This window comes from Theropithecus gelada, chromosome 2 (genome assembly GCF_003255815.1).
Source record: "Theropithecus gelada isolate Dixy chromosome 2, Tgel_1.0, whole genome shotgun sequence".
In the NCBI taxonomy this organism is placed as follows: Eukaryota; Metazoa; Chordata; class Mammalia; order Primates; family Cercopithecidae; genus Theropithecus; species Theropithecus gelada.
This window is the reverse complement of record NC_037669.1, coordinates 17101946-17129449: the sequence shown is the minus strand read 5'-3', so window position 1 is coordinate 17129449 and position 27504 is coordinate 17101946. Positions and strand designations below refer to the sequence as shown.

General features: G+C 33.4%; 1 protein-coding gene across 2 annotated transcripts in view; it reads right to left on the bottom strand.

Moving 5' to 3' along the window:
* The window catches only part of EPHA6 (EPH receptor A6), a 930608-nt gene that overhangs the window by 875160 nt on the left and 27944 nt on the right, over nt 1-27504 (bottom strand). For both annotated transcript variants that reach the window (XM_025376846.1, XM_025376847.1), the window contains exon 2: nt 1540-1604. In XM_025376846.1, the coding sequence (XP_025232631.1) occupies nt 1540-1604 (65 nt within the window). The remainder of the gene's footprint in view (nt 1-1539; nt 1605-27504) is intronic.

Genomic DNA, 27504 nt, shown 5'->3' with positions numbered 1-27504 from the left:
TAAACTGATTAATGGTTCTGGTGGATTTTAAATACTGTAACCTGTATTGATATCTGGATTATTTTCATTCTTGATATTTTCAGTAGCCTCTTTTAAAAGTTCTTCACCCTTACTGAATAATTCCTTATTTTAACCTATAAATATCATTAAGTAAAGCTCCATTACTACCAGTAATCTATCCTCTTCATTAAAAAAGAAAAAAAATAATTGCACATTTTTAAAAACTTATACTATCAATCTATTCTACTGTTCATAAGATTACACATACACACACACAGTCACACACACACACATATGAAAAGTATTTTAGAAAAGTTTCATTCATTTCTTGAAAGTGACAAACATGACCCATTTAATATACTCAACAATACTAATGTTTGTTCATTTTAATGGAAATAGGAGAATAAACATAAAAGCATAACCCTAGTTTAAGATATTTACCTCAAAAAGTTTGATGAGAGCTCTAGTAGAATAAACAAAAATTTAAGAAAAATAAACTCACAGTATATAAAACTTACTAATCTAAAGAAGCAAATGGGCTGTTAGAGAGGAAGATTTAACTCTTCACAGGATATTTTAGTTGAAAATACACACTTAGTGAATAACTGTTGTTGTAAAATGTCAAATTCAAACAGCAATATGTTAAAGATTCCAAAAGAATAAAACATATTTAGATCAATTTTTTCTTGAGACTTAAATGTAAAGATATAATAGAAGAAGCAATGTGAAAATGTCAACAAAGAATGTGATTAATAAAACTACTATTTCTAAGGAAAAAAAGGAAAGCTAACCCAAGTGTATCTGAAAACATGTGACTGCTTCTATCATTCAATATTTTGATTAACTAGACAAAAATCAAAGCAAAATGCTTTACAAACCACTTTTATTTTAGCTTAGTATGAAAACAAGTAGACATATACTGTAATGTGAAAATGATGCAAAATATATAAAAATATACAAAAAGTCAAGTACAACTATAGCTAAAATGTTGGTCCATGAAACACTATATTTTGCAAATTACACATCCTTACAAGCATTTAAATACAACTATTTCAGTTAACAAAAACCTAATCACCTTGTATCTTTTTACCAAGTTCAAAAATGCATAATATTTTAGTAGACTTGTATTTTGTATTAAAAACCAAATTGTTAATATTTGCACAATCCATTTATACTGTGGTAGTTTAAAGTTTATGCACAAATACTCATTGAGGGTATGAAATGTAACATAAATATAACATATAGAAACTTATACATAGAAATTTATATTTAAGGAAAATATGTATATGGGAGATATTCTAATGTTACTATGTATAAATACAGCATTAAAGAATAATTACTAATTTAAGAGAAAGGAAGGATCTTTACATATCATTCCCACTGATTACCAGTTCTAACTGTATTTCAACCTTCTGTATGGGATTTGTTATATGTCAAAATTCATAACAAGTAGGCCACAAATTTCACTGTTCCATCAATTGTTAGGAGATCTGAAAAATCTAACAATGATGGTGATTTTTCAAAGATATTTAAACTTACCCCATTTAATGGATATGTTTTCCATCCTAGTTCTCCCAGCACAGTTGTTGTATCAAGCAACACGACTGGAATTAAATAGAAAATAAAAATTCCATGAATTTCTCAACTAATGCAAAAATATATTAAATTATTAAAGTTATTTAAATCATTAATGTCAATTATGCTTACTATTATTCACTGAATTAAGTTTAATGAGTTATCTTACTTCAGAAATTATTTATGTATTAAATAATATAAAATAGTATTAAGTAATGATAAAATGCATAAAGTATTTAGAAATTAAACTACGTATATTTTTGTTAAACAATGCTAAATGAAATTATTAAACAGAATTAAGTCATTTTTAATAGCAGATGTTTAAAACTGATAAAATAACTACTTTGCTTTTCTCCTACTTTCATATACAGTCTTTATACACCACATTCAGTAAGAAAATCCTGTATTAAAGCAGACTTAAATGTGTAAAAAATTCTCTTTTTGTGTTATTAAATGTCCTTATAATCAGTAAAATATTAAAAAATCATTTTGAAAAATCTTACAATCTTTAAAGCATTGACTGCATTATTATTATATATACTAGGTAGCTTACTTATGGCTAAAGGGTGTGAAACCAAATGTAAAAACCATCCATCTCTTTTCCTGACCAAAGGTAATCCATAATGTGGTCAAAAAAGCAGACACGTAAACACATAATAACATTTTCTGTTAAATTATAAAAGTGAAGACTATACTGACACCCTAGCAATTAAGTTAGCCTAAGTTGGGTTGGTAGTTCTGGAAGAACTTCGCAAAGGGGATCCAATTTGAACTGGTCTAGGATGGGGGGTTTCAATCAGATATATGATTTTTGTTTTATTTTAGAATACTTTCTATAAACAACTGAAATATGACTAAATCAGTTCTCAGTTGTAGGCGTGGAAACTATTTGGGGGAGGTTAGGTGATAGAAATGATGGGGAAAGACAGATGGAGATCAACCAAGGAGGGTTTTTGTAGTGTTTCTGACAGGTAAATGTGGAGAGCTCATGATTCAGCAGATATTTACTTTTAACTACTACCTCCTAGGCCTCCAGATGTCAGCAGGATATGGACCTAACTCTGAGAAACAATGCTTTGGTATCTCATCACTAATTCTGGTTTTTCATCTTGCCAAGGAAGTGGAATACCTTTTTCCTCTTTTTTTCTTCTTTTTTTTTTAAGAGACAGGTCTTGTTCTGATGCTCAGGATGGAGTTCAGCGGCACAATCATAGATCATTGAAGCTTTGAACTCCTAGGCTCAAGGCGATCCTCCTGCTGCAGCCTTCTGAGTAGCTGGGACTACAGGCATGCACCACTGTGCCCAGCTAATTTTTTCATTTGATGCAGAGAGAAGGTCTTACTATGCTATGCAGATAGGTCTCAAATTCCTGGCCTCGAGTGATCCTTCCACCTTGGCCTCCCAAAGTGCTGGGATTACAGGCGTGAGCCAAGGCACCCAGTTGAGGGTTTCTCATTTATAATTTTAAAAAATGCAATTGTGAGGATGTTATTTGGCATCTGCCATTTGGTGTCTAAGGATTCCGAAGTTTTACTTAGGTGAACCACTGTGATAAATTTTATTGATACATTTTAAAATATGAAAGTATCCTTAAATTCCTAGGTTAAACTCTGCTTACTCATTGCAGAATATTCCTTTAGTATTGTTAAAATCTATTAACTAAACATACATTTGTAAAACTAAGCCATAATTTTTAATTAATTTTTATTGTGAAAAATTTTCAAACACCTTTTGAAGTAGAAAAAAATAGTACAATGAACCCTCACATACTCTTCACTCAGGTTCAATAATTAGCAATTAATGTCCAATCTTGTCTCATCTATACATTTTTAACTACTTCCCCACTGCAAGATTTATTTGAAGTAAATTTCAGGAATTATATCATTTCACCTGTATAAAAATTCAACATGTATTTGTAAAATACTCTTTTAATATACCTATAATACCTTAATTCATTAATATAAAAAAAATTCCTTAATGCAATGAAATATCTAGACAGTGTTCAATATTCTTTATTGTCTCAATTTATTTGAAAAAGAAACAGATTCAAGTAAGTGCTAATAAGTTAGTTGGCATTCCTGTTTAAGTGTTTTTTTTTTAATCTATAAATTTCCCCACTTTTTATCAGTTAGATTTATTAAAATTTGTTTGGCTTACAAATCCATCCTCTTCAAATGTACATTTCTGTAAATCATGACAAACTCCTACAGCCATGTAACCACGTCTACAATCAAGCTAGAGAATATGGCCTTTACCCTTCCAAAATTTCTTGTGGCCCTTTATAAGGAATCCCTTTCCTATCCTCTGGCAACCACTAATCTGATCTCCTTTCCTGTAGCTTTGCCTTTTCCAGAGTGTCAAATAAATGAAATCATATAGCATGTAGCCTTTTGAGCCTGGTTTCCCTACTTCGCATATGCATTTGAGATCCATCTATGTCACTGCTTGTTTCAACTGTTCCTTGTTATTGCTGAAAACGATTCCACTGTATGGAATTCCCTAGCTGAAGGACGTGGGGCTATTTCCAGTTAAGAATATTATGTATAGGTCACTCCAAGCTTTCCTCTATAGATTTTTTATATGAACCTATGCTTTTATTTCTCCAGGGTTAATAACTAGGAGTAGGATTGGTGGGTTATACAGAAAATGTGTGTTTTTTTAAAGAGACTATCCATCTGGATTCCAAAACTGCTGTGAAATTTTAGATTCTCAATAGGGAAACGTATGGTTTTCCCATTCCTGTACATACCAGGACTTGATTTTGTCCAGTTTTTTAAAGTCATTCTATCAGGTGTGCAACAGTATCTCATTATTGTTTTAATATATACTTCACTAAATGGATAGAAACATCAGTATTTCTTTTGGTGATTTTTAAATGTTTGTAAGTTTAATTCTAATTTTCTCATCAAAGAGTTCTGCAGAAAATTCACTGGTACAGCCTACAAATCACAATATTCAAATCAAGGGGTTCAATGGAGCTAAGTGTCTAAAAATCTCTAAAGCGTATTGAAATCTATCAACAGCTATTTCCTTTTTATAAGTTTTATATAGGAATATGACCAGTAAGTTAATTCATTTAATTATTACTGTTTCTAAAACATATTAAGGCTGCTTTGTTCTCAGTATTCATAATTGTAAACTGTGAAGTATATTCACTTCAAAACAAATAAAAAAGAAAAATATGAATGTACCTATTACAGTGCAAATGCTTAGGAAACATTTTTTATTGTTGTTTCTTAGTATCTTCCAGAAAAAAGATTTACCTAACTGCTTTATTTCATTAAATTGCAATCATACCTCTTAAAAATTCTTAAAAATAGTAAGATTCCAAATTTGCATTTCAGACAGGTGAATGATACTTTAATTCAGAATTTTGGATATATGTGATAAATATTTTAATTTTATCATTTGTTTCACATACAAAAAAACCCCCACAAATTCAGGTTTTTCAGGCACACTAATTACGTTGAACCCAGCAAGGTGAGAGCTCCTCCTGCTGGCTCCAAACAAAAGTTATCTAGACCCTACCAGAGAGCAAAATCACTGTAAACTCAGTAGGAGGAAAAAAAATTACATCGGCATTAGCATCAGTAAAAAAGTCAATACTTTTCCATTTTTAATATAATAGCGATGTTTAAATAGGAAGATTAACACCTATTATTTATGTAAAGAGTATAAATGAAACTACAATTATTTATTCATAGCATAATAAATGAGAAACTGAATTAAAAAAATAGCCTGGGGTCATCAAAATAAAGTTCTGAAAATACACGTTTTGTTTTGTAAGCAACATAATGCATACGACATGTCTGTATAACTGCATACAATTTTCCTATTAACTTTTAGAAAAAAACTTTCAGCATATTGTATTTCTTTCTGAATGTGTCCTTTAGTGTATTAGAGTTGCCTTTATTCATGCTTTTGAAAATTATAAGAAAATGTCATTGTGTTTTAAAAGAAAATATCTGGATTAAATATGAAAGTTATTATTACCTAAGAACAAAAAACTAAATATTAATTTATTGTCTTTAAATATTTTATCAAGTCTTTACTACATCATTTTAGTAAATCTAAAAGGTATTAGTTTAAAAACAATCAGCATATTGATTTATAGTATATCACAGAAGATCATCTTTATTCAAACAGCACAGTAAGAAAAAGATGAGATTTTATTCATAAATCACTTTGAAAAATTAAACAAGGACGAGATAAATCAAGCCACTAAGAAAGTAGCTATTCTTTTAGGATAATTTTGTTGTAAAAATTTAAGTCAATGTCATGTAAATTGAGTTCAAAGATTTATCAATATGTTTTAAAGTTCAGACAATCATAAATACATGTTTCAGAACTTTGTCTAACAAACCTTATGAAAAATAAAGTAAGGGGTTTCTTCCTAGAATCATTCAATTTAGAAACTTTAAGGTCCAGCTTAAAGGTTCTAAGTTACTAAGTCACTCAGTAACAACACATCAGCAGAGGTTTATGATGGTTCTATGTTCCACTAACTGTTAACACTCTACTAGATGTTTTTTCCCATCTGAAAAAACACAAGTAAACAAAGTTTCAGATACAATCAGAGAATACTTCAAATTACAGATATATAAACAAACATGTACCTTTCTACATTACACTTTAGAAGCAGTCCATTTGAATATAATAATGTTTAAATGCTTTAAACTGATATTTAGATTATCAAATTAATCCAGTTTTAACATCACTGTATATTTCTGAAAGGTAAGAACCAAAAATTTTTACTTTCGGATATACATAATATGGGGATCTACCCTCACATAGAGTTGCAACCATATTTAAATCTGAAAAAAAAACTAACACAGATTGCTTTAAATAGACACTGAATTATGTTGACTCCTGATATGGTCCTCTCTGTATTGGGAATATTTTACGGAAAAATTTTCTAAAGAGGATCATACTTTCTTAAAAACCACGAAGCTACTTTTATCTAGAACCTGAGATCAATTATTTGTTCATTAGGTGTACTTACAACATTTTGTTTTGTTGTGGTGGTTATTCTTATTTTTTGTCGTTTTTGCTTGTTTCCTTGTTTTTAACATAGAGGGCATTCATTATTAATTTTATCTATCCCTTCAGTTACATCTGAGATTGAAAATTTGATTTTTAAGTATAAGGTAATGTGAAAATAGTGAGGTTAACTTTTTCTAATTAGAGAATAAAATCAAGTTTAGAACTTTTGAACTTACACCTTTCATTTTTCTACTCTGCTAGAGAGTATGTTTTTCAGAAAACATTCAAATATCTCTGTCCCTTCTTAAAACTAGATAATTCCCTTAGTTATCTAAAATAAGCTACAAAAATCAAAAATTATTTTTCTTCACTGTTATCTGGAATAGAAAAAAAAGGACAAAACACTGAAGCTATATAATTTTCTTCCTAATTAAATTACTTTCAGGATAAATCAAGTGAAGCAGTTTGCTATTACTTAGAAAGCAAGTTATACTCTAGAGCAAGAACTATATTTCACTCACTCCAAGAACCTCCAGATCCTTATCCTGACTGACAGAGCTATATTTGCTTCAGCCTTATAATCATTCCTAAAACCTGCTATTACCAGCACTTACCACAGAGACCAAAGGATAAGTCAGGTGTGGATGTGATCTATCACAAGGTCACCAAACTACAGGTTCCCTCCTGGGCTCCTGAGCAAGGTCATTGAGATTTATTAATGAGTTATCTCAAAAGACGTGCTTTCCTATAAAACTGCTCTGTTATCTCTGTGGTTAAAAATGAGTAAAAGAAAATTTGACATGTCCCTAATTAACAGCATTAGATGCTTCCTCTGTTTTGACATCTTCAGCATTTTGTAAGCAAATTCAGTTGAGACCTATATGATTTACATTTGTCTCAATTACTCAGGGATTAAATAGGTAGAAAATACTATTTGGCTATAGTCTTAGATTTTCTAGTCTTGTATTAATAAATGTTGTGAGTCTCTCATCTCTCACAAAGAAGTGCCCCATTTAGCTGAAACCATTGAACATGTTCCCCATTGCTTACACAGCATCAAACATGTGTCTTGCCTTTCTAGTTCTAACCTTTCTTATGTTCCCACTTGTCTTTTATGGGCTTTGGACATTTTCCAATTTTTTGAAGAATATTATGAAACTTAAGGTCTGAAATACACTTAAATCATTGGTTTAACGGCCCTGATAAAAGAGATTATAACTACTTACTTGAAAGTTATATCTACAATATAATGGCTATCTCAATGCAAAACCATTTCTATATAGTGGAAGAAAGGTCTAAAAGAAACTACTGAAACCCTTACTTTAAAAAAAAATAACAGTGGCTTTATGTTGAAAAGGAAAAAAAAAATCTGTGAAAGAAAATTTGAGAATTAAAATTTAGTCTTTTTTCTTGAAGATGGAAAAATTTTTCTTCCCGCGGTTTTGTTTGTTCTCTCCATTACACTTACATGGACATAATGAAAATAGATGTTAACTTCCCTAACTAGGACCTCAGCGGTCAAGAAATGTTACCTGATTTTACATTATACATTTTGACATTATTTCAACAAACATTTATTGAGTCTCTGTTACATTTAAGACTCTATATATTGGAAACTATAGGATATAGAAAGTCTGTAAGTTACAATGCCTACCTTCAAGGTATACCAGTTTTCTACTTTATGACTTTCGCTACTAGGATTTTTGTGTCAACTCACATGCCATAGTTTATTCAAACACATATATAGCAGAACAGATTAAAATGCCCTCATTTAGAAGGTGCAGATAAAAAATGACTGCAGCTATTTAGTAGACTGTGTAGAATTAAATTGCTCTTCTAAAAGGGCAGACATCCCATATCACACCTTCAAAATCACCATCAAAATTGTCAGTAATTGTACCACTCATCGCACTTTTCATAGATGTGCCAAGGACTAAATGCATCCCAGTAGACAACAGAAAGGGAAATAATTTCCTACCTGTAGATACTCTCCAAAACAATCCCAAATACAGGAAATGTCTGCCAAATTTGTCCAAAGAGATGTTGTTTTACATAGAGTGGGAGATGTTTTAAAAACGAATTAAACAAGCGTAGGCAACATACCAAGACCCTATCTCTACAAATTAAAAATTAAAAAATTAAAATTAGCCAGGTGTGATTGTGTGTGCCTGTAGTCCCCATTATTCAGGAGGCTGAGATGAGAGTTATTGCTTGAACCCAGGAGTTCTAGGCTGCAGCAAGCCACTATTGCACCACTACACTCCAGTCTGAATGACAGAACAAGACCTTGTCTCAAAAAAAAATAAATAAATAAATAATTAAGCATTATCAGAGGTAAACACTTTTGTAACCTAACCTTTAGTCATCAGAAATAAGACATCATCAGATAAAAATTTTAATTGTGTTGCCATAATTTTGAAACAAATACATATTAAACAACTTGAAAATGACAGAATTCTTTTGTCCATTGAAATTATAGCCAAATCAAGACAGCACAATTATAACCATTACTTTAACATGTGTGTGAGTGTGAGTGTGTGTGTTGGGGGAGGTGTTTGTGGGTGTGTATCTCCCAAAGAAAATGAATAAATGAGGTAATCGAAAGGGAGCATGGGCAGGAAATGCATGTCTTAGAAAAGAACATTCTTAACCAACTGTTGGAAAAGCAGTATAGTATAAGCAGGAAGGCAGGTGCCGGATGAAATTTAAACGGCCACTGTACTTGGTTTGTGACGGCAAAAGTCAAGGGCTATTTACATATGATCTTTCTGAGATGTAGTTAAGAGGCAAAGTGGTCTCTGGAAAAAAATAAAATCAAAGTGGGCATTTGTTTTGAGCCCAGAATGAGTTCTGAGAAGACACACATTTGTATCTTTTGGAGTCATCTTCTCTGTTCCCCGTTGGCCCCAAACCCTGAAGCACTGACTGCCCTCACACTGCTCACTCTCAGTCCAAACCCTGGACATCTATCCCCATCTCTGACTGTGTACAGTGTTCAAATTATCCCCCCTATTATCTGATAACCAACATCCATCATATGAAGAAAACAATTTAACTAAAATAGCATACAAATGTGTTTATGAAATATCATTTCCTCTCTTCCCTTTTGCGTTATTTATTTATCCAAGTTAAATTTGAATTGATTATAGCACCTTTCAGGTAACACTGACTTGGGACTTTTCATGGCATACCTAATATCACGACACACAAACAATTTTTCACATTAATATATTGGAAGAGACTTCCTAAATCTCCAACTTGTATCATGTCCCAAGAAATTTAACCATTGTTTAGGTTACATATTTTCCTATCTACTTCGTGGGTTCTCTACTTTGCTTTAATACTGTATGCTTGGCCAAGCTGTATTTCTTATCCTACTAATTGTTGGGTGTTGCCCTAACCTAAACCATGTAATCCTCTAACCGTAGTATCAACCCTAGCTCTCAATAAACTATGATCTTCTTAGCCACCCTACTAGGGTAGCATGGCTACTCTATATATGACAATAAGAGTAACACACAAAAGTTTGCTTGCTGTGTCATGGGTCATGATTGCCTCCTCTTCAACTTTTGAATCTCTCTTGTTAATTAATCCACTTGACAAGTATTCAAGAGAAATCTAAGAACAATGGTGTTTTTTTTCTTGGATTCCCCCACCCCGTTTCTCCAGCTGATTTCTGAATTATCTATACTCTAGTTCCTTTAGATGATAAAAAAGGCAGAGCTGAACTGCCAATATTCTACAAGCAGCTAACTAAATTCTATTCACAAACATTCAGATTTCACAGTAACCTGCTCACAAAACATGGTTATTGGGTCATTAAACCAGATACAATAATATACATTCTGGGGAGATGCTACAAAAAATAATTTAAATGAAAACGTTATTTTCCAATCATTTTACCATGATTTCAACATCTTTGACTGCCTAAAAATTATGTGTTGTCATCTGTATAGCTAAATTGGATTGTAGTAGTTTAGTAAGTAACATTGACTGTAGAACAGAGTAGTCTATAATGAGAGAAATGGGCAGGAAAAACGTGAAGACTTTAAAAAAAATATTAAGACAACCAGTTGTCATATCATTTACACATTAAACAGCTTTTTGCACAATTATTTGATAAATAAAATCATGAGAATTATGTAGGACAAGTTCCTACTGGAAACTATTGAGGAAATGTCACAGTGAATGTGATGCCAAATTTAGAGACATATGAACTGTAAGGCAGCTAATCTTTTTTGGCATATTTCTGTATTGCAGAGGAGTCAGGAGGAGGAATGGTTCATAAATGAAACATTTACAAATGTGACCCATGCCAAGAGCAGCATGGCTTCAATATAGAGAAAAGAATGACAGATGGAAGCTTTATGGTTGGCATAAACTATAAAATACAATAAATGCATTATTATCATTACCCTGTAGGGAAGCAAATCATTAAGTACTATTGTCAAATTGTTTATCATCAGAACTTTCTGCAATAAAGTAAATGCAAAAGGAATGATAATGACATTTTAACATGTAGGCAAATGGAAAATATTTTATTCAATATGGGTTCCCCAAGTATAATTAAGCATAAGAAAGCAAATGTAGGCTTTCATAAGACATTGATCAGTTTCCTTAACTTACTGACTACTCAAAATATAGATTATGGCAAAGAAATCTATAATGTTCAGAAACTATTAATATTTTGATGACTAAGTGAAATAATCAGGTTCAAAATTCTATCCTCAGCTTTTGTGACTGAGAAGATTAATACTTATCTTTCCGAAGAGGCATGATCATATTTTAAGAGACTGGTTCTTGTTAATCAGGCATACAGGAGACTCATTTATAAATGAGATTGATTTATTCACTGATGATTTAACTCCCCAGGGAATCTCCTTCCCTGCAGGTAAATACATTCAAAAGACCAAATTACAGATAAAGATTTCTTAGAGAGTACTAAATTACTAGAAAGGAGTGACCCTGTTTTACTTTTTAAAAATCCTCTAGATCTATTTCCACTTAATAAATGAATGATTGTACCTACCCATTTTAAAGCTGTTAAATTTGAACAGTGCTGAAGAAACACAGATAAATTTTCTATTTACAGGAATTATTTTTCGAATACAGGTATTGCCAACTATAACACTAGTATTTCAGACACTATTTACAAAATATGTAATACTTCCCATAGTTATTGTCTATCCTTTATTGGCTAAATTTTAGAAGGCCTAGTTTTATTTATTTATTTATTTTTTTTTTTGAGACGGAGTCTTGCTCTGTTGCCCAGGCTGAAGTGCAGTGGCGTGATCTCCGCTCACTGCAAGCTCTGCCTCCCGGGTTCACGCCATTCTCTAGCCTCAGCCTCCAAGTAGCTGAGACTACAGGCGTCCGCCACCATGCCCGGCTAATTTTTTGTATTTTTAGTAGAGACGAGGTTTCACCATGTTAGCCAGGATGGTCTCAATCTCCTGACGTGATCCACCCGCCTCGGCCTCCCAAAGTACTGGGATTACAGGCATGAGCCACCGCGCCCAGCCAAGTTTTAATTTTTTGGAAAGAAAAATAGTTCTATCTGTACATTCACTTGATTTATAAACCAACATTTTTTCCCAAAGTTTCTTACATGTGAGTAAAATTCTGATTCTATAGATTGATTTTATTTTCAAATAAGGACAATGACATTTGCTGACCATGACTCATGATTTGGGGAAGAAGCTAAAATTTTAGGCATAGAGTCCAATATTAGTTGGCCAGGTTGCTTCTGTCATAAACTGCCTTTTTTAATTTTTTTTAATTTATGAGACAAGGTCTCCTCTGTCACTCCCGCTGAAGTGCAGCAGCATGATCTCTGCTCACTGCAAACTCCACCTCCCCTGCTCAAGTGATTCTCCTGCCTCAGTTTCCCAAGTAGCTGGGAGTACAGAAGTGCACTACCACGCTCGGCTCATTTTTGTACTTTTTTCTACAGATGAGGTTTCCCCATGTTACACAGGCTAATTTCGAACTCCTAGGCTCAAGTGATCTTGAGCCACCTTGGCCTTGACCTTATGCAACCCTGGCCTCCCAAAGTGCTGTGATTACAAGTGAGAGCCACCCAGGGCCAGCCTTAACTTGTCTTTAACAGAGGTAAATATACTGCAGTTCTAATTTTTACTGATGAAGAACAGTAAGAGTTGTATAGACTTACAACCATTGATTTATCAATGAAAATAGTTTCTGTGTAAATTATCTTAATATTTTTATTCTACTTCAGTTCATATTTCATCATATTCCATAAAGCTGCCATATTTTGAAAAATGCAAAATTATATGTTCTTCAGGAATGTCTTCTGTATTTTCTCTGTTTTTTCACTTTTCAAAGAAAATTTATCAGTTTAGGGATTTCAACTATTATTTTAATGCTGTCAACCTCCAAAACAGTATCTCCAGCATAAATTTCCTCTATGCTTCAGACACAATTCAGAGGCCTCTCAAATGTAACATGTTCACATCTGAACTCACTGTTTTCTCATTAAATAGGCACCACCTCCTGATTTCTCTGTTTCAGTAACTTTTACCTAGCATCTGCCCAAGTACACAAATTGTGAACCAATATCCTATCCTTAACTCATCCCTCAATATTAACAACAAATCTATCAGTTTGCAAACTGGATGTTGTAAGCAGAATAATATGCCTGTCTCCCAGGTTGTCCATATCCTGATTCTAGGAACCTATGAATGTGTTGTTACATGGAAAAGGAAAATTAAGGTTGCAGATGAATTAAGGTTGCTAATCCGCTAAGGTTGCTAATCTCCCTCAAAATAGGGAGACATTTTATATTGTTTGTGTGGGCCCAATGTAATAACAAAGGTCCTTAAAGTAGAAGAGAAAGCCAGAGAACAAGAGGAAGATGTGACTCCAGAAAGGCAGAGACGCAATATTGCTGGCTTTGAAGAGAGAGGAACACAGCCAAGGAACATGGGTGGTCTCCAGACATTAAAAAGGGCAAGAAAATGGATTATCTCCTAGAACCTACAGAATGGAATGCAGTCGCACTAACACCCTGATGTTAGCCTAGGGATATCCATGTCAGACCTCTAACCTACAAAACTGTGCAAATAAACGTGTGTTATTTAAACCACTGAATATGTAGTAATTTGTTACAGCAGTAATAGAGAACAAATACAGTAAGGTTTTTAAATCACCTTCAAATATATGGCTTTCTAACCCCTACCAATTCCATCTAACTCAACTGGGATCTCTTCATCTTGTTCCTTTCATTGAATTCAATGCAGCCTCAGTGGTCTATCTGAAATGAAAATTTGATTTCTCCATTTTCTGTTCAAAACTCATTTTCTCTTCAAATTTCTCCTTCTCATTTACAATACTCCTAAAATATTTGTTATGAATGTGTATTTATTTATTCCATACACAGACACATACACACACATATATTTATATATATTTATATATAAACAATCCACTAGGTTCTGTGTATAAAGTTGGATCAAAATAAACATAGGCTCTGCCTTCAGGGTGATTACAATCTCCTGTGAAAAAGAGAAAATAACAGAAAGTATAAAATAAATACATAATTATATGTTATGAGAAGTGCCATAAATCTAATTTAGATTTCAGGCCCATAGAAAAATCTCTTAATGAAGTCAAGAGATCGAGACCATCCTGGCCAGCATGGTGAAAACTCATCTTTACTAAAAATACAAAAATTAGCTGGGCGTGGTGACATGCACCTGTAGTCCCAGCTACTCGGGACACTGAGGCAGGAGAATCGCTTGAACCCAGGAGGCAGAGGTTGCAGTGAGCTAAGATTGGGCCACTGCACTCCAGCCTGGGAGACACAGTGAGACCCCAACTCAAAAAAAAAAAAAAAAAAAAAGTCATGATCAAGTAGAGTTGAAATATTCTATATATTTTTTTTTTTTTTTAGATTCATGATGTAAATTATATAATAATGAATTGGAAATAAAATATCACAATTATGAGTAGGTGAGGAATTTATAACTAGATACACATAACTGAGAAAACACAAACAAAAAACACAGAATACTTTAAGTAGCTGCAAAATATTGAGAAGAGTACATTGCAGAAGGAATAGCAAGTCCCTGTGATTTTATAAATCCAGTGTTCTAAAAACAATAAACAGTAAGATAAACTTCATGCTTTTGTATCATATTGTGTCAAAGGAAGCTACTAGTATAGGGTCAAAGCACTGACAAAACCACAATAACAGTCTTGAAATCCTGATTATAAAGGGAAGGAAAAAGAACAGAAAAAAATATCGATTAAAAGGAAATCATAATGATTCAGGAGTTCAAACAACTAAAGCAAAAATAAATTTTCTTAATTTTAGAATTTAGATTAATGTATTCAGAAAAGTTTTCTTTATATATATGTATATATACCTACATATAACTAATCTGAAAGAATCCACTCAAGACTATTTCAATTATTTTTTTAAAACTTATGAAAAAGAAGCACTATCTATTCAGAGTAAAACAAATCAGATGGTGCTCTCTCCACAGAAACAGTCAATGCATTATGGCCACTGAGGTTGGAGAATGAGGGGAAAAAAAACATCAAATGGCATTTAAAAGCATTTAAAAAGAGCTATAGATGTGGCTATAACATCTTTGAAGTTAAATATAGGGATCCCACTGATTTGACACTTTCATCTTGAAGTGGCCAGAACGATACCTTCTACAGACCCCCTGTTTGGTTGGGTTTTCATATAAATTCAATATTTCTGTAAAGTTTCTGTTCTATTAGATACTAGATATATTGAAACCTCAGAAAATAAAAAAATATATATTGAAAAATCTTTACACCTATTACTGCTCTCAAGCTGTAATTATACATTTTGATAATATGCCTTTACGCTTTAGAGGAGCAAACTGTGAATATATGGAGGTATGCAAGCCTCTGTAGGCCAAGACTACACATTACTGCTGGCTGAAGAGTCCTCTCTTTTCTGAAAGGGGAAGTCAAAATGATATGAACAAGACATAGGTTACTCTGACCATGCGGTAAGTAGTAATTATCTGGTATATACTCTAATATAAGGACAATTATATCCTAGTCACATTATTTACAAAGAAATGGATGATATTATCTTTAAAAAGTTTGGGAGCCCAAAGAAAATGTATAAAGCAACTACAAGAAAATCTGATTAGCTGAATACTTCTGTCTAAGGTCCCAATCCCAGGTGAGGAAGCTGCTTATGTGAGAAACACCAACAGATGCAGTTGTTATCTGCATCTGCAACTCCTCATCGCCTTTGTCAATCATCTGTTAAGTACTCTAAATCCAAGAACTGCAGGAGACACTCAAATAAATATGGAGTGAAGGGCAACAGGTTGAAGGGGAGCAAGTCATTTTTATACCAGAAAGTTATTTTTTTTTATAACATACTTCAAAAACTTAGTAAGATACTATACTATGTAAAATTCTGAAAACCAAGGTAACTGAGAACACTTAGCAAACTTATCTAAACTTATGGAGGAACTTACGGAGACAATTTTGACCTTATCCTGTCCAGAAGATTAAACTTCACTTTTTTATTATTTTCTGAGACAGAGTCTCACTTTTTTTTTTTTTTTTTTTTTTTTGAGACAGAGTCTCGCGCTGTGTCACCCAGGCTGGAGTGCAATGGTGCCATCTTGGCTCACTGCAACCCCTGCCTCCTGGGCTCAAGTGATTCTCATGCCTCAGCCTTGGGTTTTTGCCATGTTGGCCAGGCTAATCTTGAACTCCTGGCCTTCAGTGATCCACCCAAGTTAGCCTCCCAAAGTGCTGAAAATATAGATATGAGCCACTGCACCTGGCCCAAATACCCTCTTGATGTAGCACTGGACTCACCTTGAGAAAAACTGGCATTTCCATTTTTTCTAGAAATTTAAAATTTCATTTGCTCCAGATCAACTCCAAAATATCACGCATTATACTGAAATGGTCCTACCATATCACCATTAATAATGATGCAACTGAGCTAAAACATCTGGTCAATTCAAAAAACAAAGCACAATTTGCAAATATGTACTTGTATGTATCCACTAAGTCTTTCTTTACCTACATTTGTCTTAAAGATGATATTTCTCCAGTATTACCTAAATTCAACAACTACTCTGAGCAACTCTCGTATGACCAACATGATGCTTCTGTGTCCCTGCAGATCTTGGTTTTCATCCCTCAAGCGTTTTTTCTCACCATTCCATCCCTCAAGTGCAGTGCTCCAGGCCGTACTAAATTTACTTCAAGTTATGAAAAACATCAGATCATTTGGGCCTTTCCATAAGCTAGTATCTTCTCCTCTCAGTGATTACCTACTCAGCCTCAGGCTCAGCTTAAATGGCAGTGCCTGTTAGAAGCATCTTCTGATATCCTTTACCTAAAGGTGGGGAAGTGACAAATTTAATGGGTCTCCTTAAACTAATGCACATTCCACCATCAAAAGGCATGATGTTATTGTAACTATTGATTTATCTCCCAGAAAATACTGTTTCATACGTTTAGGGACCTTGGTCACCTTGTTCACTAACTTTTTTCTAGAACCTAGCATTGTATCCTATCAGAAAGTTATTCTAAGAGTCCAGATGAGAAATGATGGTAGCCTTGGCATAAAAAATTATACTAACTCACTCATGAAGGCCACAGCGAATTTTCATCCTCTAAATAAATTTAACCTGTTTATGTCCAGTTTTACTTCTAATTGGAAATTTTGCGTACATCTGTTTATATTCCTTTTATATTTGTTTATTATTGGAGTTTATAGTCACTCAGATCTGTACTGTTACTTTCTGAATAATATAAAATAACTTTCTTTTAAAGATGAGGAATAGGGAACCCTGGAAAAATTAGGAAACATACTAAAGATCCACAGGTAATTAGCATTATCACCAGATTAAAATCCGCTAAATTGTCCTCAGGCATACTGCCTTTCCCACCATGGCATAATAATTCCATGTTCTTAATTAGCACTCATGCTGGTAGGGGGAAACAAGATATAGAATATATCTCCTCTAACTATATCACATAGTTGTTAAGGGCATATTTGATTATACTAAGTGATAATTATTTTTAAAATAGTTGAATTTTAATATTATTTTAATATATGTTTTGTATTTTCATTTGTTTTATTTATGTATATTTTTGTTTAATTTTATTTTCTGTCACTTTTACTTACAAAAATCTCTGTGAGCTAGTTTTATCCCATCCTCCAATGAAATCTCAAATAGTAACATTAATTTTCCATGCCTTCTTAGTCATAAAATGTTCTCTTTCAAAAATTTAGACTATTTGGCTATAGAAAAAAACAAAATTCTAAATTCATACAACTCTGCACTTCTTTTCTTCATTAAAACCTGAAAGCTTGCAGTGTGAAAGAAAATGTATTTAGATTCTTTTCATAATCTGTCACTCACCAAAGTCAAGCCAATGAGATGAGTGAACTGGAAAATGGTCAAAACTGACTCTCTCTTCTGCGACCATCTTAAGAAAATTCTGCTGGAAAATTCCAGTTTTGTGCCTCTTCCAATTAGTTATTTTCAACTTCTTCCTCACTTCTTAGATCACATCATGCCACCAGGAAGTCATTTGAACATTTGAGACAGTACCCTCTCTAAAGGCTTCTAGGACAGTTCCTTTCTTCATGGCCCACATCCAGGCCATGAAATATGTATCTCTGACCCCTAGGCACTAATTATGGGGCTATCTCCTGGTGCAGCCTGGCTTCTGACTCTGCTTTCCTGTCTCAGGCCACCTATCCACAAACTCATACATCCTCATGCTCCTCAAATTACAGCAAACATGAATTAATCCTTGAATTCATCCCCTTAATGTCCCCTGCACTAAAGTAGCCCTTCTCCACTCCAAAACACAGCTCCTTCCAATCTCCCCAAAATAAATTATTTACAATAGTTGAAACTGGACATTTCTAATGCTGGGAAGATAGGTTTTAAAAATCTTTTAACTATGAGCTGTACAGGAACGGTCTAGTGACTCACTTTAGAATTTGTAAGTACTGACACCCATATATTGTTCTTGAGCTTGGAATTTCAGCTCAGTTTATGCACCTCATTCTAAAATCCTGTAGCGTAATATAATTATTTTAGCTGGCAATTGTTGAATGATTCCTGTATGTCAGGCACTCTGCTAAGCATGCTCTAAGTGCATTACCTCGTTTATCATTTATTTCTAATTTTTTCAACGGCCTTATTACAAATCCCACTTTACCAGTTGAGAAATCAAAGTCCTGAAGAGGTAAAGAACCTCCAGGCAGCACAGCCAGTAAGAGGCAGGACCATCTGAATTTAAGTCCAGCCAGCTGGGTCTTAAAGCCCAAGTACCTAACCACTACGCCTAAGGCCTCTATGATCTTGTGAATGACAAAGGAATAGGAAAGTTTAAGAATAAGGGAAGTAAGAGCAGCTTATAGGGCTAGAAGACTGAAAGAAAGAAAAGTAATTTCTAATATTTGACATTGGGAAGGGATCCTGCACTCTCCTGGTTTCCCACTGAAGGATTCTAACAAGCAACTATAAAAAATTAACACAGCAAGACTTAAAAGTTAACACGATGTTATATGGAAGTTTTCCTGACACAAAGCCCAAAAATAATTATCTTCATATTTATGTAGAATTCTAGAAATAAAATTCTGTAAAACTTGATTTTAAATTAAACTGATTTTATAAGAGTCCCATTTTACTGCTCACAGTGTGAAATGAATAAATACCAAGTCAGAATCATCCACATTTCTATTGATCAATAAAATATTTAAACCGGCACTTTTTAATGCTATTACCTTTGAGTTTTATAATATTTAACACCTAATCAGCTCAACAGGACCAAAGTAATGGACAAATCTTATGACAAAAGGCTATGGACGTTTTTATTCGGCCAGCAATTTCAAAATTAAAGCCTGCTGGGAAGCTAAACTTCATGTCTTATTTACTTCAGCTTTGAAGGCTGCTCAAGAAGACGGCTCTAACTTTTGATAAGCATATATTTTCCCCCAGGAAATTTCCACTTTTTTCAAATTGTACTGGAAAAAAAGCAGTTACTGTGTTAAGTTACGTAGACCAAAAAATCAAATTACAGCTATGACTGTAATTTTGTATGAGTGTAATCATGGAACCTCAACATTTTCAGATGTTTAAATGAGATTACAAACCTTAGAAAATTTTTTAAGAAATATAAGCATAAAGCTATTCAGATGACCTAAGAATAAGGAAAATGAGTAAATTCTAGTCTGGAATGAAAAACATCTTATTTATTTTTTAAGCATATAAACATGACACATGTACCCTGTCTCATAGGATTCTAGAACACTCCTGAATTATTTAGCATTTTATAGCATAATAAACTATATTATTAAATTTTCAAATAAACTTTTAAAATATTAAGATTTATTATTTTTTTTTTAAATAGGTGGAGTCTCACTCTGTCACCCAAGCTGGGGCGCAGTGTTGAGCTCTCAGCCCACTGTAATCTCCATCACCTGGGTTCAAGAAATTTTCTTGCTTCAGTCTCTCAAGGCACACCACCACACCCAGCTACTTTCCATATTTTTAGTATAGATGGGGTTTCACCGTGGTGGTCTGGCTGTTCTCAAACTCCTGACCTCAAGTGACCCACCCACCTCAGCCTCCCAAAGTGCTGGGATTACAGTAAATGTTTATATAACAATTGATTTGGTAACTAATAATTTTCACAAATCTTTATTTCAAAATATTTTCTTGCATTTTCTTAGACTTGGACTTGACCAAATTTTTATTAAAGTAGAAATATTAAAAATAATTAAAAACTTAATCTAGGGTTGTTATCACATTTAGAACTTTAATATACATTGGTATAATTTCACTAAGTAAAACAAGCATATTAAAATTAATAGTAAAATCTGATTTGTAAGATACATTTAATGAAATACATGTATAAATAAGACTATCAACTTATACCCATGCAAACAATAAACCATTTTGAAACTTTTTTTAATTTCAAGCCTATGTAGAATGAATGAACATATTTCCCACAGCTAACAGTACTGCAAGTGACTATTACTTGCTATGTCCAACAAAACTGTGAATGTTATAAAACATGTCCCAACAAATTTTTCCATCTTCTTAACATTGGCTTTTGGTACAATGACTAATAAGCTACTGATAATGTGTACTGAATGAATGAACACGATCCTTTCTACTCTACCTACCCCTAGATTACTTGCCCAAATTGTAAGTGATCTGCAATAACTTTATTGCACACCTTTAGAGGGGAAACTGAATTTTGGCTTCCTATAAAATTGAACCGTTCTGAAGTATACAAAAATACATAAATATTTTTTCATACAATTTATTCCCCATTTAGCAAAAATAACTTCTTGTATAATTCTCTTCTTAAAGATTACAACCCTAGAATCTCAAGAATCTCTTTAAATATTTCATTTCATGAATTATAATTAATATCTATATACCTGTTCATTTAAGCATAGCATGCCCTATCGATTCTATAATAATACATTTTCTTTCTTCTTACGAAAAACATTATTTTGACAACAGCAATGAAGAAACGTTAAAATATGGCGTGCATGTAGGGGATTCCTCAGAGTTCTCTTTGGATCATCCTGCCATTTTGGAATAGAAAAAAAAAAAAACCGAATCTGTCAGTGTATGTTTTGATAAGTATCCAAAATTATTTAACAATTATTGTATCTTCCTTCAGGAGCAGGGCTGAGAAATGTTAAGAAATTACTAACTACTTAGGGTTCATTAATAATCATTTTGGTTAAAATTTTACCAAGCATCATATATAATACTTTATTAATGGAACCTAGTTATAATTATATTTTTGATGTTTATATGGTAGCAAATGCTGTTTTCTTATTAAATATAATTGAAGCAAAAATAAATAGACTTTCACTCTACTGGATTTAGAAGAAAAATGAGAAATAAACCAGGTTTCTAAAACATATTGGTTAGTATTTTCTGATGGACAGGCACCAAGGCTGGGGTCCACCCTAATAGAGCTCAACCAGCATCCAGAAAGACATACTGTTACAATTGCTACCATAAAGATGAGAAGTAAAACCCAATATACTCCCACTGACACCTTGATAACTAAAAGTCAAACAACCAAACATGAGACTCCAGCAGCAGTCTGGACATGGTCTAAGAAAAGTTATCAAGATTATTTTCCTTTCCAGCTACAGTAATGGTAAGGAACAATAAATATCTCTCAAGACAAGATAGGGTAACGAGTGACTGGAGCTACTCCCATAGTTTCTTTCTTAGGAAACTATGGGTTTTCAGTAAATAGTAAATACACCCAGTAAATAGTCCTCTCTTAGTTCTTTTTTTTTTCTTTTTTTCACTGACCCAAGTGGGAAGTCTACATGGATTAGTTAATTGGAATTTTTCAAGCTATTAAAAAAGCTATTGCGCATCTATTCCACATATCAAATATACAAAATTACTTAATGATTTAATTCTATCTTATTTTTCCAAGTATGTTTGGTGTATTATAACAATTAGAATAGAGAGTCTCCATTATTTTCACAAGCACATGAATTTTCAAATGTAACATAAAGATTACCTTCTTTAGTGTCATTTGAGATATCTGTTAATAAAGCATATTCATTGGACTCAACTCAATCCAACTGGGTCAGAATCTTACATAGTGGAGACACGTAATCTGCATGTTTCATACATTTTATCTTATTTATCTATTTATTTATAAACAAGTTTCTCAGGAAATTATTATGCATTATGTGGTGAATTCTTAATTTACTACATTTTGAGAATTATTGCTATGGGACAGTGGCTTTCAATCTTCCTGGCTACTCACAATCAAAATACAGTTTACATTAACGACAAGCATATACAGAAAAGAAGCAAATTTCACAAAATATTTGCCTCTGATGTAATTTTATATTTTCTATTCCCTCATTTTATTTTTGTGTTTATCTTATTCAGTAACCCATTGGCTCACAACAGGCATATTGAAAAACACTGTTTAACAGATGTAAGTGTTGTGATTTTGCATTCTTCAAGTATTCATAAATCTGTAACTTTCTATCTCTATAACTCTATCCTAAAATATGAGTGAATTCATCAAATAGATGTTCTAATACATCGTCACTGCTCATGACAAGATTAGCTACCATTCCTAGATTTCACAATATATACCGGACCTATAATTGCAAAGTTGAGCCAGTTCTGAATCCCGGGAGCAGAAGCTCCACAATTCAATGAATCCAGTGGAATCTTACCCTTCATATCCACAAATTCCTTCAAGGATATACAGAAGCATGTCAGGTTCCCCTCTTTCAGTAATTCAAATCAAGAAAAACCTGATAAAATGATGATATAATTAACACATTAGTTTTCCTAGCAAGTAAAGACTTAAAATATATCATTTAAATTCATTGATGGGTGTCGGAAAGTTAAGACAGGCAGAACAAACAAGGAACTAAGACAAAACCAACCAACCAACCAAAAAACCTCAGTAATCCGTGGAGAGCAATTACCGAAACATGGAGACCAACATCAGCAGCGAGGCATCATCAAAGTTACCGATATGAGGACTTTATTGCATTTCTAGCTGGATAGGATAGTAAGTCTTTGTATGACACATATGAGCCACACTGCTGAATAAAAGTTAATTGGGCACAGCATGAGACTAACCCCAGCACAACTGCTCACCAAATTAATAAGTCTCCTTTAAGCCTCCACCTTGAATTCTAACAGACTGATTGTATTTGAAAAAATGCAACTTACATTTTTTACATGCTGCCACTTAATTATACTAACTAAAGAGAAGAAATCCATTAAAATCTGGAAATTAATTTTCTTCTTTGATCATAAAAGCTACTTTCCTAAAGTCATTCTTTCCTCATTAAAAAACGAACTCATTAATCAAAAAATATTTATCTTATCTTTGGACTAATATGTATGTACTTGGAAGACAGTAGTGAACATGACAAATAAATACACTCTCATGGGATGTACAGGATATCTTATTTTTATTTATTTTATCTATACATGTTCAAACTTAGTCTAAATAATTTTACAATTTATATATAATTTAATCATTTGTTCTCACAAAGACTATATGAATTGAGGATCAGCTTCTTTTAGAATACAATTATGCCTGCTGGGATCATCCTGGTTGACTTTTTATTTCAGCTGTATTTCCTTTCTTGACATCTGCCTTGATTACACACTTTCTACCTCTTCCCTCCTAGTACTATCATATAGTTTTCTCTTACTCTTTCAAAAGTCAAGCTTGGTTGGAATTATCATCATGGATACCCAACCATTTATTACAGACAGTATTCATTCAAGATGTTCTGGCACAATTATATTTCATCATAATTTCACTGTTTTCTGATAAAAATCATGCTACACATCTATACCACCTCATCATAACTCAGATATTCCATATTTACCCTGTTATCATATTTAACACCTCTATAAAGTAAACCAGATACAGCAAGACCCTTATTTTTGAGAGGAGGAAGCAGTGAAAGAGTATAATTATTAGAGAAAGTAACATATGTCCAGAGGCTATTTTCATTTTAAATGTGACTAACTTAGAAGGGCAAAGAAATAATGCATGACATACGTTTTTGTATTTTGTCACAGAGTCAGTCAGGGTAAGTTTAACTAATAGTACACAGGGAAAACCACAATCACTGAAATTTGAGGTATACAATAACTTCAATAGAGCAGGTAGGTGACTGAGGTTCAAGTTTATAGACAGACACATAGTTTGAGGAAATCACTAGGATTTGTTCTTAGTAAAATGACAAAGACACTTAAAGATGAGAATGAACAGGTAAGATTAACCTAACACCAGAACTACAGGTGAGCTGATACTCCTTGTGGCAGTTTTAAAGTATACACCCCAGGATCTTTTCTACTAAGTAAACCTACTCCTCTCCTCCAGCCTAGATGGGAATTGTATCAAAACAAGGGACTCAAATGGGCCTAGGTTCAAAGAAAGAAAGATTTAGTGGGAAATAATTGTATGGTACCAATATACTTTGTACATTTTACATAAATATAAATATATTCAAATAAAGTATAACTACTGAGTAATACTGGTTTTTTCAAATAATAAAAAGTACAAGTTAGAGAAGGGGATAGTTTTAAAAAAAAGAGTATTTCTTATTATTGTTAAGTATTGCCTTTGTTAAAGCATACTTTTCTTTAAGGCGTCATATAAACAAAGGCTGTTCCATGGTATATTCACAGTGATAATCCATATACCCTCAAGTTAGCTCATTTTTGGCTGGCTGCCAATTCAAGTGATAATTGTACTTACAGCATTCCTTGCTCCTCACTCCAACACGATCCTTTTATTCTATATATCTGCAGCCAAATTTCTCTTGCTAGGAAAAAGAACTCTGCAGGCTCACATCCAACTTCATTACTACTATTGCTACCTGTTCACTGCCACCTCACTGACAGAATGCTCTCACAAAATTGACAAACAGGCTCTTCGTAACTAACCTAAGCTAAATATTACTTCCTTGAAGAAAAGGTTCTATAAATGTTCTAAATCTATAATTTAAGAGTCTTATTTAAATAAACATGTATTTAAAACAACACATATCATACAGATACTCCATACTCCCTCAGCTATCAAGTCCCAAAATAATTTCATTAATTTTCACTTCTAGCCAAAAACCAATCCCTGAGTCCTTCCTCTTACAAGATGAAAACAAAACAAACACACACCTCTTTGTTTAATAGATAAACAGTAACAGCTTGATCAAGAATATTCTATCCAAGTCAACCTCATCACACTGTACTTTTATTAACAAATATATAAGAAAAGTAAAATAACCCCACATACAAATATCTTTACTTCGACAAGCTGAAAGCAAGAGATGACGTTTTCAACTTGCAGAAAGGAAATCCTACACACAGACACAGATGCTTATTATTAGAAATTAAGTATGAATTCTGCTATGAAGAAATATTTTTTTTTTAATTGTGGTTATCATAGAGTACCACTTTAAATTTTCTGACTGTACCAAATTTTAAAGACACTGAGTTGAAAACTGCAGCTTGGAGAAAAGCTAGCATAGATATTTAAAAAATATACATCAAGAGTAAACAGCCATCACATGCAAACCAAAATACCCTCTATCCAAGGTGTTAATAGATTTTAGAGCTGTAACATTCTGATCTGGACAAAGTGATGCTGCTGATTTTATTTTTCTGGGGGAATTTTCCCTGCTTATACAGAAAATGGATAGAGTAGGAAGGTAGATCTTGAATAAAATTAAAGAGTTCTTAAAGGGAGAAATTAAAACCAGTTAAAGTATAATTAACCCTTAAAGGTATTAATACAAAGATTAGAGTTAAAATGTAATGCTAAAGAAATAATTAGAGGTTACAGAGGGAAGTGATACTTTGCAGGAACTTAACCTCTCCGATATAACCCGGAGAGGAACATCACTTCGTATTTTTTTCTCTCATCATAGAATACAGCTCTAACCCTTGCCCTTCCATACCAATTAGAGAATTTAAAAGACAGGTAAAGGGCAGTTAACAGCTATCCTTGTTTTAGTAGGAACAATCTTGATTCTTCCAAGTATAAACCTTATTAATTCATGCTGAGGGCTGGGATGAGATTTTCCATGTTATTGTATAAGATAGAAAGCATTTCTAGTTCTGTTATGATTTGACCAAGATTTTCAGAGACGACATTTTCATGCCGGTGAACTCAGACCTAGAGTACTGCTCTTGCCTGAATCAGATCTTCCTAAAAGGAAGAAATCTCAAGATGGATGGGAGGCTGCCTCTCACCAGAGGATCTGAAGAAGGGCAGAGCTTCTTGGCAGCTGCAACACAGGTACATGATATAAGAATACTCAATACAATGTTCCATCCGGGGACTTTTAATCTGGAGTGAATGATGGTAAGAAGAATAGACAGAATTAATTTCAACAGTGGTGGCAAGAGCAGCAGCTTTACTGTTTTCATGGCAGTGTTGCCAGAATCTGGTACTAAACCTTCCTCAAAATAAATGCAAATTAATACACTGTGATGCTTAAATCACTTTTACTCAACATTTTAGAAAGATAAAAATTTTTATATATGCTTTTGTTAAATATATAAAAATAGGCTAGGTATGTTATAGAAAAAAAAAAATGACAAAAATTCAACAGGCTTAAAACAACAGATCTTGATTTATCTCCCAAACTACATCTCCATTATGGGCTGACAAGTAGTGACTCAGAAACCAAAACTCAGTGAGGAGCCACCAATCAGATTGCTGCTGGTCATCACGGAAGAGGGAAAGCGAGCCTTTAGAGAGGGCCACACTGGCACTTAGTGTAACACACCCACCTCTTCTAATCTATACTCATTGGACAGACTAGTCGCAAGGCCTTTCCCAACCACAAAGCCAGCTAGAAAACTTGATCTTAACAGGTGTTTAGAAATCAAAAGATGGAAATATTATACAAATTGTGAAAGGAAAATTAATCTTGGGGCCCCAACACCACTGAGCTAAAGGGAGAAGTCAAGCAGGAAACTGCTCAGGGCAAACCTGCCTCCCATTCTGTTCAAAGTCACTCCTCTGCTCACTGAGATAAATGCATATCTGATTGCCTCATTTGGAAAGGCTAATCATAAACTCAAAAGAATGCAACCATTTGTCTCTTTCTACCTATTACCTGGAAGCCCCCTCTCCACTTCAAGTTATCCAGCCTTCACCTCCAGTTGTCCCACCTTTCTGGACTGAGTCAATGTACATCTTACACATATTGATTGATGTCTCATATCTCCTTAAAATGTATAAAAGCAAACGTGCACCTACCACCTTGAGCACACATCATCAGGACCTCCTGAGACTGTGTTACGGGCACATGTCCTCAACCTTGGCAAAATTAACTGAGACCTGTGTCTCAGATTTTGGGGGTTCACAAAACAGTATTAATTACTACCATAATTTTTGTT